Raw genomic sequence first — 17,976 nt, forward strand, 5'->3', positions numbered from 1 at the left:
CAGTCTGCAGGCCGATGCTCTATCCACTGAGCCAAACCAGTCCCGTACTGCTTTCTATTGCTTGGGATAAGGCTTTGGGTCACCTTCTTCTGTTGAACACCGGGTTTATAAGATGTCCTTCCACTGTGTTGTTTCTCAAGTCAGTCTTCTTTCTGTTTTCAGCTTTCTGTTTTCAGAGTTCTATGGCTACCTTTTTAAGTTCCAAAGTGTAGTTTCATTTAGCATGGACTAGTATGAAAAAAATGAGTGTATGCCATTGTCTGGCCCAAGACTCTTTCTGAAAGAGTCTTGAGCCAGACAATAAAATTTTACTGAAAACAAAAATTTTACTGAAAACAAAAATTTCATGAGTTAAATTACCCCTTATATAAATCAACCCTTTCTTGAATACTATTCAGCCCTGAACCTTTCTTGATCATTTTTGAATCCTGTTATGAGTACAAAGTCATTGCATAGTCAAATTGCTAATCTTGCAAAATAGGATTTTACAAATCTGATAGAAAAGAACTCAGATTTCATATACAAAAGTTCTGATAAGTAAGGCTATAGAAGAGTTATATCATTTAACAACTGCAGAAATTTGATATAGATTATGACAGGTTAGGCAGTCTAAAGAAAAATATGAATAAGAAAGGATTAAGAAAGAGTCTTGGGCCAGACAATGGCATACACTCATTTTTTTCATACTAGTCCATGCTAAATGAAACTACACTTTGGAACTTAAAAAGGTAGCCATAGAACTCTGAAAACAGAAAGCTGAAAACAGAAAGAAGACTGACTTGAGAAACAACACAGTGGAAGGACATCTTATAAACCTGGTGTTCAACAGAAGAAGGTGACCCAAAGCCTTATCCCAAGCAATAGAAAGCAGTACGGGACTGGTTTGGCTCAGTGGATAGAGCGTCGGCCTGCAGACTGAAAGGTCCCGGGTTCGATTCCGGTCAAGGGCATGTACCTTGGTTGTGGGCACATCCCCAGTAGGGGGTGTGCAAGAGGCAGCTGATCGATGATTCTCTCTGGTCGATGTTTCTAACTCTCTATCCCTCTCTCTTCCTCTCTGTGAAAAATCAATAAAATATATATATAAAAAAGAAAGAAAAAAAGAAAGAAAGAAAGCAGTCTGGGTAGTCTCATTCCTTTGACAACACTAGGCAAGCCCAACAGTACTAGCCTGGGAGTATGGTGGGGAGGCCTGCAAACAGTGAGCAGAAAGGGAACCACATACCCTTTCCCCTCCAGACCTGAGACAACCGTCTCTCATCAAGACATACCAGGTAGCAGGGGACAGGGTTGAAGGGGAGGGGATCCTGAAAAGAGGGGATTGTCCAGCCTGAGGGATTCTTCTCCATCTCCCATAGGCAGGGGATCTTGTCACAGCAACCCAGCCCAGAAGGCCTGTCCCCATGGGCTGGAGACTCTCTTCTCTTTCTTAGAGGCACAGATGGCCTGTTCTGGGAAAGCTCCTGCTGCTCCCCCAGCACTCCAGCAGAAATGGGTAGGAGGCCCATATAAACCAAGAAGACCAAAATAGTGCTGCAAAAAATCTGAAAAGTAAATTGTCATAGGAACCATACCCTTTAATATTAGGCTTGTAACTACATGTTAAACCTAAATAGGTTGGCAGCCTGTTAAAATAAAAGACTAAAACTGGACCTACAATTATCAGCCAAAATGTTCAAGATTCAATTAAAAATCATCAACCATACCAAGAAACAAGAATATCACAGCATGAAAGCAAAAATCAATCAACTAAGATGACTCAGATGTTTTAATAATCTGAGAAGGAATTTAAAGCAGGCATCATAAAAAGCTTCATAATCAATTGGAAATTACCTTAGGACAAATTTAAAAAGAATGGAATATCTTAGCAAAGAAATAGAATTTATTTTAAAAACTGCATGAAAACTATAGAACCAAAAATACAACAGCAGAACTACAATAGTAGAATGAAGATGACAGAAGACAGAATGAGCAAAATTTAGGATAGAAAAACAGAATTTATTGTATGTGAACAACAAAGAAAAAAGAGACTGAAAAAATAAATATTAAACTATCAGTGGCATTCCAGGAGAGAAGAACTAGAGTAGACAGAAGAGTATTTGGAAAAAATAATGGCTGAAGACCTCCCAAAAGAATAGACAAAAGACATAAGCCTCCAGATTCAAGAAGCTGAGTTGCCTTGGCCGATGTGATTCAGTGGTTAGAGCATTAACTCGAGGACCAAAGGGTCACAGGTTTGATTCCCGGTTAAGGGTACATACCTTGGTTGCAGGTTCAACCCCCAGCCCAAGTCAGGGTGCATGCAGGAGGTAACCAATCTACGTGTCTCTTTCACATCTATGTTTCTGTTTCTCTCTCTGTCTTCCCTTTCCCTCCCTCCTTTCCACCCTTCAAAAGAAAGAAAGAAAAAATACCAATGGAAAAACTACCCCTTGCGTGAGGATTAACCAAAAAATAAATAAAAAATAAAATAAAAAAATGAAGCTGAGTTAAACCCAAAGAAATCTAAGACAAGACCCATCATAATTAACTTCTAAAAACTAAAGACAAAAAATAAGTTGTGAAAGCAGTCAGAAAAAAATGTCATGGTACCTCTAGGGCAGCAAACTCATTAGTCATCAGAGCCAAATATCAACAGTACAATGACTGAAATTTCTTTTGAGAGCCAAATTTTGTAAACTTAGTCTTCTTCTAACGCCACTTCTTCAAAATAGACTCGCCCAGGCCATGGTATTTTGTGGAAGAGCCACACTCAAGGGGCCAAAGAGCCGCATGTGGCTCGCGAGGCGCAGTTTGCCGATCACGGCTCTAGGGAAACAACAACACAAATGACAATTTCTCATCTAAAACCTTTAAGTAGGTGGAACAAGATTTTTCAAATGCTGAGAGAAAACTGTCAACCTCAAATTCTATACCTGATGAAATTATTCTTGTGAGATGAAGGGGAAATTAAGGCATTCTCAGTTGAAGGAAAGCTCTAAACCTCTGAACTAGGAGATCATGGTTCAATTTCCGTTCAGGGCACACACCTGGGTTTCAGGCTTGATCCCCAGTGTGGGATGTGCAGGAGGCAGCCGATCAATGATTTTCACTCATCATTGGTGTTCCTATCTCTCTCTCTCTCTCTCCTTTCCTCTCTGAAATAAAAATATATTTAATTTTTTTTTAAAGAGAATGGCAAAAGAGAATTCTTCAGAGAGAAAATAATAAAAAGAAATTTTAGAGTATTAGAAAGAAAGAATAATAAAAAGAGCAGAAATATGAGGATATATTTTATCATCTTCAGGAATTTATAAATATTTTATTAAAGCAAAAATTATAATATCATCTAATACTCAAGACAATATTTTAAAGTGAGGAAAGGTAGACAGACCTAAATAGAAGGTTTCTATATTATACTTAAAGTGATAAAATGTTGATACCAGTAAACTGTGAGGTCACATACGAATATTGTATCGATACTACCACTAGAGCCGTGGTTCTCAACCTGTAGGTTGCGACCCCTTTGGGGGTCGAACCACCCTTTCACAGGGGTCACCTAAGACCATCGGAAAGCACAGATATTTACAATATGATTCATAACAGTAGCAAAATTACAGTTATAAAGTAGCAACAAAATAATTTTATGATTGGGGGTCACCACAACATGAGGAACTGAATTTAAGGGTCGCAACATTAGGAAGATTGAGAACCACTGCTCTGAAGCAACCACTAAGAAAACTAAAAACAAACTATAAATAAATTGCTCTGGCGAGTTTTGCTCAGTGGATAGAGCATAGGCCTGCAGACTGAAGGGTTCCAGGTTCCATTCTGGGGAAGGGCACATGCCTGAGTTGTGGGCTTGGTCTCGAGTAGGGGGCGTGCAGGAGGCAGCCAATCAAAGATTCTTTCTCTTTATTGATGTTTCTCTCTCTCTCTTTCTCTCTGAAATCAATTTAAAAAAATATTTTTTTTAAAAAAACTATGAACAAATCACAAAACAAACCTGTGGATGAAAAAGGCTTTGCATAGGGGTCCTTGTGTGAGTGACCAGTTGAACAAGGAGAGAGCTATAGGTAAACACCATAGCAAGGGAACAAAGAACAGTCATATGAAAAGAGCTTTTCAGACTAAGTGGTCCAATTAAAGCATTTGGATCTCCCTCTCCATATGTGTATGTTTTGAGGGAGGAGGGTGAAGTTCATCTGTACTTTTATTATTTGCATTAAATAGTTAGCACATGAAGAAGAGTAAATAATGTTGCCCAAGACACTGCAGTGATATGTTGGTAGGTTGTTTGCCATCCTACACTCACTTTTCCCAGTGCAATGTTTGGTCATCCATCTTTGACTGAGGAAGGGACGATATTAAGTAAAAGTTATTGAGTCTTACCCCAGGATCAAGGCCCAACTTATTCTAGTTAAATTAATGTCAAGATAGGCAGATAGACATATGAGACTGGTGAAGGATTCAGTTCTAACTCTCAGGGTCACCCATCTCTCATTTCCAAATCCACCGTTGCCTTAAAAGAGGAAAGAGCTTCTTTCGGAATTTTCCCATATATAAAGTGTTTCTCCCCATACACAAAGTGAACTTATTTTTTTCATAATGCACTTATTATCAAATAACACATTTGAAAGGGTTTGAAAACTATAAAGAACTAAACAAAAACACAACTACCTTGGCTGCTCATGTTATAACATAGCTCAGAGATCTTTGGATATCTATACATCAAGAACGCTTCATTCTTTAATACTCAGCACTCTGTATCTAATCCCAAGTATAGACACAATTTACACCAATAATACTCATTTAAAATGTTAACATGTAGCACTCTAGAGAGAGCATGATTATCAAAATGTAAATATTCAGATATATTCATAAATTCATCCTAATTTTTCATTTTAATTATAAATTGAAAATTACTTATTCTTTCTTGCATGTTATTTCCTGCACTTTTATTTTAAAACTGTGTTGTTAAACTCGAACAATGATGAGAGAGAATTATTGATTGGTTGCCTCCTGCACACCCCACCCTAGGGATCAAGCCCTCAACCTGGACAGATGCCCTGACCTAGAATTGACCATGACCTCCTGGTTCATAGTTCAATGTTCAACCATTGAGCCACACTGGCAGGATGCACTTCATATTTTTTAAAGATAAATTCCTAATAATCCTCTATACCCCCATACACACATGTATATAATAATATGTTACTTAGTATGAAATTCAGGCAACTGCTTTAAATGATTTATTTTAAGTGGTATTATCCCAATTCCACCTACTCTTGGATAAAAGGTTCTTTCACATCTAATATTTGAAGTAGTCTATTGCTGAGAAAGAAAACTGGCTAATAATAACAAAAATGACTCTGTTATAGTGTTTAAATGAACACTCTCATTGGTTAAAAAATGTAATGAAGAGATGGATTGCACAAAGAAATATTAAATTCCTTCTAGTTGAACAAAATGATACATTTAAAATTCTACAGAAAACAGAAACAGCAATACAGTATCAACCTAGGGACTAATAGCAATATCTGAGCCTTGTCAATCTAATAAATTAGAATGAAGGCTAGAGATGATTAAAAAAACCAGCTACCATCATGATATTTCTACTAGCAACCAACCCCTGTTCACTATGAACAATGGGTGTTCATAAAAACAGTTTGAATTTATTTTAAAAAATAAAGAATTAAAAAAAAACCACTGTTTGAAAGGCCATGCCCTAAAATTATGTCACAGGATAAAAAGTAACTCAATGGTGAATATTAAATATAAAGTAATCAAATATAGAAATTGGAGTTAAGAACCTTACTTTATCACTGAGGAAGCCAGGCACCAAAATGTTAAGAAATATTTAAAAAATTTTAATTGAAAAATATTTCAATGCCATTTATCTGTTCTTAATAAGCTAGGATGAGACCTTTATTACTTTATTTAAAGGGCAGAACATCTCTGTCGAGCTCTTAACTTAAGTACTATAATATCACTGCCTACCCTCCACATACTAGAAGCATCACACAATCTTAAAGCATGTCCCTTATTCTGAATTTCTGGCAAGTATGAAAGGGATGAGTTCTATTATATAGGATTCTCAGCAGTCCCTCAGAAAGACAGTAATGTTTAAATACTTTGAATTTTAAACAAGTTCTTTAATAGCCCTGCCAGTGTGGCTCAGGGATTAAGCATCGACCTATGAACCTGGAGGTCATAGTTCGATTCCCAGTCAGGGAACACGCAGGTGATGCGGGCTTGATTCCCAGTAGGGGGCATGCAGGAGGCAGCTAATCAATGATTTTTTAAAAATCTTTTTCCCTTTCCCTTCCTCTCTGAAATCAATAACACACACACACACACACACACACACACACACACACACACGGTTCTTTATGGTTTGCTTAAAATATAATCACTAAGAGGAAAGAATGTTAATTATGCCTTTTGCAAAGAAAGCTTAAAGAATAGAATCACTAAGCACCCGTTACAGCTACAATTATTTAATATATATTTTCAGTAATTTATTGAACATTTTTCTGCCAATATTATAAAATCTTCATTAGTGTTTATAGTACATCCATAGTAAATAAAGCATTCCACTAAACATATACCAGGCATAGACCCTGCCTATCTTAAAAAACACACACACAAACAAAACAAAACAAAAAACACAACAATTGGATCTGGGAAACCCACAAAATGCTGACAACAACTCATATGTTCTAACCACCAGATACTACTTTTCTCCAGAACAACAAACCACACACATAGCATTCAAAATACTCTTTATTTTGACCAAGATTATGGTTATGGTTATATGCTGTGCTAAGTTATAGTTGAATTGGTATTCCATAAGCTTCAAACTATTTTGACATTTTGGTGAAAACATCTAAAATCGTGGACACAACACAAGATTTCTATTTTGTAAAGACAAGTGAATAATCGTCAACAAATTCAAAAACTAAGAGAAAAAGTAATTAAAAATATGTCAGTGAGAAAATTCACATGAGAAAGACAGGAAAAATGCCTGTGGTTTACTGACCAAAGCTCAGTCACTAAGAACCTGTATACTCATATGGATAAGGTTTCATAATCATAGATTCAGTCATTACTCATATTACTCTTCTCTTTGCTTCCTCACAAAGATATACCAGCCTTGAGCGTGAGAAATTGACTACAAACTGCCTCAGGCAGATAAAAATAAGACAATCATCCTGGCAATGAAGACAAATTGACAAGTTCAATATAATCAAGCTTCTAGTTGGAAACTAAATCACATGTAACTAAAAACATACTGTTTCTATTTTCTGCACAGATGTAAAAAATTACTAATTAATGAAACTATTGGATTAACACTGAACTATTATAAATACCTGGTACAAATATTTATTAAATGAACCAATACATAGATATAAAACAGCAAGACTGTCACATGTTTAAATAACAAATGAAAAACTAAATGTGACTTAAGGTCTCAAAAAACCAAATCATTATTTTGGATCAGGCTATGTCCTTTACAAAATATAAGTGTAAATATATCCAAGAGAAATGAAAACATATATCCGTGTAAAAGCTTGTTCATGAATTTTCATAGCAGCATTGTTCATAATAGCCAAAAAGGACAATTCAATGTCCATCAACTGATGAATACATGGATCAAAATGTAGTATAGCCACATAATAGAATATTATTTAGTTATAAAAAGGAAAAAGTATTGATAGATGCTATAACATGGGTGAACCCTGAAAATACTAGGCTAAGTTAAAGAGACTAGTTCTTGCATCTCAGCCATTGGCATGCCATCCAGACTTTGGGGCCACGTGACCCACAGCCATGGCCGCATTGGTAAGCACAGGAAGGACTGGGGGAGAGGGGAGGTTATACTGCTGGCTTGCATCACAGGATCAACATCAACAAATATCAACCCAGGTTCCTTTGGGAAAGTTGGCATGAGGCATTACCACTTAAAGAGGAACCAGAGCTTCTTCCCAGCTGTCAACCTTGAAGGACTGTGGACCCTGGTCAGTGAGTAGACACGGGTAAATGCTGCCAAAAGCAAGACTGGAGCTGCTCCTATCACTGATGTGGTGCGATTGGGCTACTGCAAAGTTCTGGGGGAAAAGCAGCCTGTGGTTGTGAAGGCCAAGGTCTTCAGCAGAAGAGCTGAGGAGAAGACTAAGGGTATTGGTGGGGCATGTGTCCTAGTAGCTTGAAGCTACACAGAGAGAAGTTCATTAAAATGTCTACTAGTTTAAAAAAAAAAAAAGAAAAAAAGAAAAAAAGAAAAAAAATAGGCCAATCCTAACTGGTTTGGCTCAGTGGATAGAGTGTCAGCCTGTGGATTGAAGGGTCCCGAGTTAGATTCCAGTCAAGGGCATGTACATTGTTTGTGGGCACATCCCCAGTAGGATGTGTGCAGGAGACAGGTGATTAATGTTTCTCTCTCATCGATGTTTCTAACTCTCCATCCCTCTCCCTTCCTCTCTGTAAAAAAATCAATATATTTTAAAAATAAATAAAATAAAATAACAAAGATTGACATGCATAAAGCAAACCAATATATGTGCTAGAAGAAAGGTCAGAATAGTAAAAAAAAAAAAAAAAGGGGGGGGGGGGAAGGGGGGGGCAAACACAAAGGCCATGCATTGTGTGATTCCATTATATGAAATCTACAGGCAAATCTATAAATCTATGGAGACAAAAAGTGCGTTAGTAGTTACCTATGGACTCTGCCTAAATTTAACAAAAAACAAACAAACAAACAAAGAAAAAAACTGGATCTGGGGATAAACCCACAAACACTGGTGGGGGGTAATGGCATGTTGGGAAGTGACTACTAAAAGGTACTGAGTTCCTTTTCTGGTGTTATAAAATTTATTGCAGTGTGGCTGTACAACTCTGTGAACATACTCAAAACAACTAAATTATATACAAACACAAATATATGATTCCACTTATGTACTAGAGGCCCAACGCACAAAATCGTGTGGGAAGGGTCCCTAGGACCTAGCCTCCCGCGATCAGGGCCATCTTCTGCCCATTTAACAGTCCCCAGGCCCAACGCACTTAGCTGTCAGGCCATTGGGATCACCAGCTTACCCCCAGCTGCTCAGAAGCTCAGGCCTGCAGGAAAGCAGGCCAGCAATTTCAACTCCATGTGCCTATGCCTGGCCTGCTGCTGATGGGGCCACTGGTGGAACTCGCTGCCCGCTTGGGGCCACTCACACTAAGGCAGGTAGGTCGCAGGCACACCCTGCAGCTCTGTCAGCACCTCAAGCCCCAGCAGCAGCAGCAGCGGCGGTGGTGTGTATATAAAGTAAGAACATTAAACTTGCCACCACTATAGGTAAACTCTAAGTCTATAATCATGAAAGTTGAGTGGTTCAGCTAATAGCCTCTGATAAGCCTGGAATAAGAATGATCAAATGTCCAAGGTCAGGACACTACTCTTATTCTGACTGCCTCCACACTACACCTCCCATGAGCTTAGGCGTGCGTGTGTGTGTGCACGTGCGCACACACACACACACACACACACACACACACACACAGCTAAGTGGTTTCATCTATTCCTTGGCTCCCACTTCCATGTGCTGATCTCTACTCCTATATTCCTCTTGCTCCATTATTCTGCAGTGCTCATTGGGCAGAAACTCTCAAACACCATATGCTCAGAGATCCCCAAAAATGGAAGGGTAAGAAAAGGAACCTGGAATAAGAAAGACCTGGGACACACCACTGACTAGCTGGGTAGTTATAGAGAAATAACTAAACCTTTCTGAGTTTCTACTTCCTTACTTTTATAATGAGAATAATTACTCCAACAGGATTATTCAGAGGATTAAACCAGACAAATGTGTATAAAGTGCCCAGAGGTTGACAAACCAAGCATTTTAAAGTTGAGCACATTATACTTGTGACTATGTTATGCAACATTTTAAATTTCACACTAATATATTGCATTAAAAATCTCATAGACTGAACTATGCCCTGCTAAAGATTATGTGTTGAAGCTCTAGCCCTCAGTGTGACTATATTTGAACATAGGACCTTTAAAGAGGTAATTAAGGTTAAGTGAGGTCATACTGAGATGGGGCCCTACTCCAAGAAGACTGGTGTCTTTTAAAAGAGGAAGACACACTAAAGGCACCTATGAACAGTAGAAAGCCAGGTGAGAATACAACATAAAGACCCATCTGCAAGCTGACAAACCTCAGGGGAAAGGAACCCCACCCACAGCTTGATCTTGGACTTCCAGCCTGAAGAACCCTAAGAAAATAAATTTCTGTTTTTTAAGCTACACAGTCTGTCCTGGTCTGTGGTACTTTGTTATGGCAGTCTTAGCAGATTAATATACCCGGTATACACTTATTGAAAATGAGAGGCCTGGCTAGCATGCTCAGCGGTTGAACCAGGAGGTCATGGTTCAATTCCTGGTCAAGGCAATGCCCTGGTCACAGGCTTGATCCCCAGTTGGGCATGCAGGAGGCAGTGATCAATGATTCTCTTTCATCATTGATATTTCTACCTCTTTCCTCTATGAAGTTAATATAAAAAATTTTAACGAAAGAATTATATTGATATGTTGGATAATTTCTAATACAGCAGACTTATACATAAGTAGCCTAAAGTGTTTAAGTTCATTGCCTTATTTTTAAAACTTATTTATTGACTTCAAAGTTGCTTAACAACAGACAACATAAATATCATAAATGACAAAATATTGGATCAACAACTTCAGGACAGCTTAGATGCAACAGATGGAAGACAAAATGTTAGCCGAATAGGTGGTATGCATGCTGAAACACAGATTCTTAGGAGAAATAGCAAGAAAAAAACACTTCTCTGAATTTGTAGAGACATCTATTGTTAACTGATTATAATATAAAGCAAACAGAAGATCCAATTATAGAAAAGATTTAAGCACTAAGTAAGTTCTTATACTAATCAGACTTTACCACTGTTTATTATATATACTTCTTATGAACTTAAGACTTTTTTTTCTAATATGGTTACTGGTTCCCTAAAATAAGTAAGGAAGCTTCACATCCTATGTAATAAAAGGCTAATATGCAAACAAACCGAACAGCAGAACCACCGAACTGGTCGCTATGATGTGCACTGACCACCAGGGGCCACACATGGAACATGGGAGTCCGTCGGCAGCAGGCAGCAGAGCACGAAACATGGCAGGTGTCGGCTGCAGCAGCAGAATGGTGGAGCAGGTGAGCAGGAGTGCCTAACCAAGGTGGTGCGCCAGTTGCTGTCATAAGGGCGAGCCTCTGGTGGTTACTGAAAATTCTTTGCTCTGGTGCACTGCAGTCCCACCCACCACTTGTACCTGCTGCTGGCGCTGGCCCCACTCATACCCACTGCAGGTGCCAGTCCCAATCGCTCAGCTCCATCAGTGGGTACAAGCAGTGGCTGCCGGCTCTAATCGCTCCTGAGGGCTTCACCACCTCCAACTGCTCCTGAGGAGCAATTGGGGCAGCAGCCACCATTCACACCCACTGCCGGCGCCAGTCCCAATAACTGCACCATCAGTGGGTGCGAGCAGCAGCACATGGGAGCAGCAGAGCGGGCGCGGAAGAGCAGGTGTGGGGCTGCCTACGGACGGGACAGAAGGCCACGGTGGGAGGGACTGCAGAGGATGGGCCAAGAACTGCCCCTGTGCCAACCATAACCTCACGGCCCACAGTTCCTTTTAAGGTGCCCAAATTTGTGCACTGGGCCCCTATTAATAAATAATGTGTTATGTTCCCAGCACTAATAACAGTGTCTTAGGAACTAAATAAACAATTCTTGAATTAATGTAAAAGGTCCTTTTCAATAACATTTTGTATGAAAAAGTTGTTAAAAATGGAATGAGAATATTTTAAAAATTGAGAAAAAATAGTCTTCTAATTTCTAAAACAGGGGGTCTTTAATAATATAACTAACACTGGGAAAGAGGATATTCTTATTACTATGATATGATAAAGCACCAACTATAACCAGAAAGGAGAACTACCTAAAGTATATTTCATTTTCTTTCTTATTTCATTTTTTAATTAGTTTACTTCCTTACTTTTTAAGCTTTCATTTCTATCTACTATACATACTAACAGAGGAAGAAAAATAATTTAGGAATAAAATTGCCTCCCAGTAATTTCTACTTTCTATGTGTTACATACATTAGATATATGGTTTACATCCCATGTACTTTTACAATTTATAGTTTCTATTAAGTTTCACAGAGTAGTATGTGGTAACCATGTAGATTATATGGAATTTTGTTGATATGATTATGGAATTATATGCCATAATCTGCTTAATTATTCCTCTCTTAATGAGTGTTCAATTTATTTCCCTATTGTAAGCAAGTTGACTCCATGCTTAGCCATGGGCCCAAATGCAGTTGGAATTACTTTTAGCCATAAGAAAATGTTTAATTTTTTTAATATTTTATAATTTGACCTACACATAGTATCAGATGAAGGAATACATATTGTTCAGCTGGAGAGTTAAACCCAGAATAGTAGTGAACCCTTGAGCTTCTCCCTCTTAAATTGGTTGAGGACCCTAAGAATAGTATATTTCATTGCTTTAAGCTTGTGGATAATTGTGTTCAGTTATGATATAAGAAATTATTATTTGTTTATGATCGGAACATTCACATGCTCAGAACAAGTTTGAGTTCGCAAAATTTATGATTAAAACACTACAATTTATTTATATTTAATAATTATAACAAACTTATGAATCAAGAATCCTTCTTCCTTATTTTTTAAAAACAACGGTATTCATGTAAATTCACTTTCTTAATAGAAACAATACCTAACATATAGATAGCTGCTAAACACTATTAGCCAAACACTATTTTAAATGTATTAAATATGCACATACATTATTTAATGCCTCTGACATCTTGCAATTTATATTAAAGAAGAAAAGTAACAAACACTAGTGGGTTTCAAATTAATAAATATATTGATTTTCTTAACACAGTCTTAAAGACATCTATGTTCTTATATTTCCATACCTTGCCTCAATACTGTAATAACTTACATAGCATTTATCACGTGTGAGAAAGGAATTACTATTCCACAAAAGTATAAAGAGAAATTAAGAGATTAAATTTTACAAATGATAATTGGCATAGATGGAAGTAGAATTCACATCTGCCAGGCCAATCATACACTTTCCCTGGTGGGGAAAGAGAAATAAAGAAAAATTCACAACTGCAGATTAGAAAATCACTGACACAGACTATACACGTTTGATAAAAAAAATAGCTCCAATCTTTGCATTAAAATTACAGTTCAATTTAAAGAGTTTGGCTCTCCACTAGTGAAACACTTAAGAGATATAGTAATTGTTTAATAAGATGTAATAAATGCAGAATATTTCATATCTCCTTAAGTAGAACAAAATGCAGGTATACATGCTCAAAACACTTCACACATGGTCAACAATTTGGCATACTTGCTAAAAAGTGAAAGTTAACTATTATACAAAACTCCAAAAATGTTTATAAACATAAATACTGGGGGGAAAATAAACCTATATCTTTCTTTTATCAAATGTACACATGTTAACCACTGAGAGGCACTGATTCTAAGAATTTATTTTAAACTCTTAATTCTCTTTGATGCTCCTTTACATCAGCCAATGATCACTGGACAAGAAAACAGGTATACTAGTGTCCAGGAAATGCAACTACCTAGCCTGTCAAAAAAAATTTTTTTAATATATTGTTATTGACTTCAGAGAGGAAGGGAGGGGGGAGGGAAGGGAAGGGGAGAGAGAGATGTCAATGAGAAAGAGAATAGTTGATTGGCTGCCTCCTGCAATCAAGCCCATAACTCAGGCATGTGCTCTTGACTAGAATTGAACCCAGGACCCTACAGTCTAAAGGCTGATGCTCTAGCTACTGAGCTAAACCAGCTAGGGCTCAAAAATTTTAATGGAATATTATTAGAGTCACATCAAGAAAGATTTTACTCTTGGTAGTGATCTGTAAGCCAAGAGTAAGCAAAAAAACAAAAACACTTAAGTACTAGTATATTATTAAAACTCACTGAGTCAAGGAAAATCTAGGGAAGGCAGAGTTTAGGAAAAATACTGAGTTATTGGTATACATATATTTGCAAAATTACTTAATTCTTATATATCACTCACATTCTCCAATTGTATTTTAAAATATATTAAATTACACTGCAATAACAAAATTCTTTAATTCCCACAATTTTAGAGTTAAAAGTTCTGCTGATGTGGCCAATCTCAAAAGAAAGATAAGTTAAAGTTTTCTAATAATCACAGCTTATCCAAAAATTTTCTCAATTGGATGAAAATAGTATCAAAGTTTCAGTGTTAATATTTTCAAGAAAAAACAAACAAACAAACAAATAAACATAGGTCTTAACACGTAATTGAGAGGTTTTCCTTTTTCTGGCTTGAACAATACTACCATCAACATAAAACTTTTTAAAATTTAAACAAGTCCTAATGAGGTTTTTAAAAATTTGACGATTCTGTTTTCTCAATCAAACACAAATTTCAATTTTGTCATCTGAAAACATATTCAAGATTTGCATCTTCCACTTCCCCTATGAAAATTGTATATTTTTATGACATAAGCATATCAAAATTCCAACATTTAAAACCTACCAAAACAATTATGCTATAAATAGTTTTAATAACATTTGTTAATTTTTATAAAGGGATAACAGTAATTATGTTTTTTAATTCTAAACTTTGTCATGAGGAAATTATCCAACTATGCTTCCTCTAAAATTGCATTTAACTTGAAAAACTTAAAGGTTAAAAAAAATAAACACTTTTACACAGACTTCAAAACAGAGTTCAAGAGTATAACATAATACAAAAATTCTTTAACCGAATTCATATTTTACTGTGATTTATTAATATTCATTGAGGGAGGGGTCCTCTGAAGTAGTGTTTATCACTTTTTAAAAAGTGTACTTATTACATAAATTTGGGTCATAATGAGTAAATAGCACGGTTTAGCTTATTATAAAACACAAATAATTAAAATTCCAAAAGTAATTAAATCAGGAATCTCTTTTTCCCCCCTTATGCATCACAATGTACCTTTTCTTACTGGCTCATTGGTTGATTCTCCTTTCAGACTCAGCATCCTGGAGAAGCCATTGGAAAGAGTAGAGAAAATGCCACGGATGAAATATCCCTGCTGCACAGACTCCACTGACCTCCCTGAAGTCGGTGATGGTCTCACAGATCTGACACTGCAGCGGGGTTCTGGCTCGGAAATAGATCTGGTGAATGGAACCCGAAGTGACCGGGTGTTGGCCTGGTCCAGCTTCTCTGCTGACATTCCAAGGACCTCACTAGCAGAAGCAGCAGCATTACTATCCACCATCTTTGGCGTGACCTTTTGTTGTAGTAGTTCATCCAGGTCTCCTTTATTATTTTGCATGCTCTCTTTCTTGCCCCCTTTGCACCTGAAGCTGGGATGTGTTTGCCACCTATAAGCACTCAATGGCTTTCCTAGATTGGAAACATCATGTTCATTTTTCTTCCTCTTGCTTTTCAACGGACCACACCATGGATAGCCCTTTAAGCTTGTTCTGATCTCTGAATTTGTATAAGCAGGTTCTGATAAAGATCTTCGATAGCTTGGAGGATAAGGTGATGTCTGTCTCTTAAAGATGTTCATCTTCCAGGACTCCATTTTTAAACAACTTCTCTAAGCTGCGAGTTCCCTCTATGCCGCAGCCTTAGCAGTTGAACCACACTTGTCCATGCAGTCCAAAACATTCAGCTGCTTAAGTAGCTTTCTTTGTGTGGCTTTGAACCACAGCAGATGTTGTTGCTTAAGGACTGGTGTCATGTTATTCTATTACCCCATTTTCCCAGATCTCCGAAATTTCAGCAGCACCCAAAAACCTCTTGCCTGCAGCAAATTATCTCCAGAATTCAGCAAAAGTAAAGGTTTCCAGATCATCTTGCTCCCTTCCTGCAGGTTACATGTCTGTACTAGGTTTTCAGGAAATGATTTTTTTTTTTTAAACTAAGAAGTGAAATAAAAGCAACAAAAACCCACAGACACCTTTATGGACCAATAGTATCGAAGTGTTCACCATGCAAATGATAGTAGGTTAAAAACAGAATGTGAAAGTCCTCAAGCTGACAGCCACACTTTCCGGAAGAAAAAAACCCTGCCTAAAAGCCTGCTTTTTAAGTTAGCAGTTCTTCAGAATAGTTTCTAAAGTTTGGATTTCAGAAATTTAATTTCAAGCACTGCTATTTATAACACTTATCTCAAAGTCAATATTGTTTTCCAACCAATAGGTAGTCTTGCTTTGAGTAGGCATTGAAAAGTAGAGGGAAAAGGACAAAAGAATGCCAAATTTAAAGCCATTTTTATTGTAAATATATTATGGCAAACTAAACAAACAAACAAAAACACATATAAATGGATAAAAAGAAAAGAGGGATAAAGGGTATTTGCTAGGAAGATAGAAAGGAAAAAAATCCTGATGCAAGATATTGTGGCAACTGGAACATAGGACCATACATACTTAAATGATTTCTAGAAGGGAAAAGTTTGCTTTGTAAATTGAATTGGGGTAAGCTGTCTGGAAAACTATTCCCAATTTATTTAACCAAAGAAATTCCTTTATTCCTCTTTGTGCTGCTTACAATTTTAAAAAAAGAGCTGACTATTTAAAATTTTGTTAAAGTAAGTACCTTCTATTGAACCAAGACCATGAATGCCAAGATTTTGGTTGAGTGTTTTTTTTTTAACTGTCTTCTCATAAACTCTTGAAAATAGGGGTTTCAAATGGAAAGCCTGACAGACTTTAGACCACCAGTAAAAGATATATAACATGGCAATCAAATCTCTTTGCAAGTTAAAAAAATGATGATTTCATCTGAATAAAAACAAAATTTATTTATTTTTCATAAATAAAAAAAACTATCCATTTATTTGCATAATGTGTACAATGAAAAAGTTCTCACATCAGTCTCTCTTATTAGTGTAAAAATAGTAAATTTAGTAATATACCCATTCTTTTAAACATATTCAAATGTTTTATTTCCATTATCATAAAGCAATAAACTCATTTTCATTTGCTTATATAGTTTCTAAACTTGTACATTTCTATATTAATGTTAAAGTACTTGGCTTTCCCAAAAGCATAATATATCAAATTAGAATAACTCACAAGCATAATATGTTTCTTGTTTAAAAAAACATACTCAGAAATGTGAATTTGAAGAAAAAGAATAAACATTAAGCTCTAGTCTCTATTATGGCACATCAACCCATCCACAAAAGTTAATCTGTGATGGAAAATAAACCGAGATGGAAAACAATGATGCTTGTCAAAGAATCCAGAAGATAATATTTTTGTGAACTGAAGGTAGGCAAAATTTCTTAGTATACAGAAAGCAATAACCATAATAGGAAAGCATTAATATGAATTCATAAAAATCAAAAATTTCTGTTCAATAGAACACATTAAGAAAATCATAATTGCTGTATCAGTTTACACTCCTACCAGTAGTGAATGAGAGTCTCTTTTCCTCCAAAACCTCTCCAACACTTGTTATTACTGTTCTTTTGATAATAGCCATTCTTAACAGGTGTGAGGTGATATCTCATTATAGTGTGTGTGTGTGTGTGTGTGTGTGTGTGTGTGTGTGTGTGTGTGTGTGTTGTTTTGTTTTGTTTTGTTTTTAGGGAGAAAGGAGGGGAGAGTGAGAGAGAAACATCAATGTGAGAATGAAACATAGGTCAGCTGCCTCCAGAACATCCCCTGAACAGGGATGGAGCCCACAATCAGGACATGTGCCCTGACTGGGAATTGAACTGGAAACCTTTCAGTGCATGGAACAATGCCCAATCAATTGAGCCACACCAGCCAGGGATCACTGAAGTTTTGATTTGGATTTCCCTAATAGTGAAGCTGAGCATCTTGTCATGTATCTACTGGGCATTTGTATGTATTCTTGGGAAAAGTATCTGTT

At 36.8% G+C, this 17,976-nt stretch overlaps 1 protein-coding gene across 8 annotated transcripts in view; it reads right to left on the bottom strand.

Annotated features, from left to right (window-relative positions):
• Positions 1-17,976, bottom strand: part of RASAL2 (RAS protein activator like 2) — a 219,528-nt gene that overhangs the window by 132,650 nt on the left and 68,902 nt on the right. For 2 of the 8 annotated variants that reach the window (XM_036443083.2, XM_036443086.2), the window contains exon 1: positions 15,073-16,015. The exons of 3 other annotated variants lie outside the window; for them this stretch is intronic. In XM_036443083.2, coding sequence (XP_036298976.1) covers positions 15,073-15,673 — 601 coding nt within the window. In that variant the 5' untranslated portion in view covers positions 15,674-16,015. Of the gene's footprint in view, positions 1-15,072; positions 16,106-17,976 lie in introns of those variants that run through there. 3 more of the 8 variants (XM_045583187.1, XM_036443085.2, XM_036443084.2) reach the window with 3 other exon arrangements.

This window comes from Pipistrellus kuhlii, unplaced genomic scaffold (assembly GCF_014108245.1).
Source record: "Pipistrellus kuhlii isolate mPipKuh1 unplaced genomic scaffold, mPipKuh1.p scaffold_m20_p_18, whole genome shotgun sequence".
NCBI classification, from domain to species: domain Eukaryota; kingdom Metazoa; phylum Chordata; class Mammalia; order Chiroptera; family Vespertilionidae; genus Pipistrellus; species Pipistrellus kuhlii.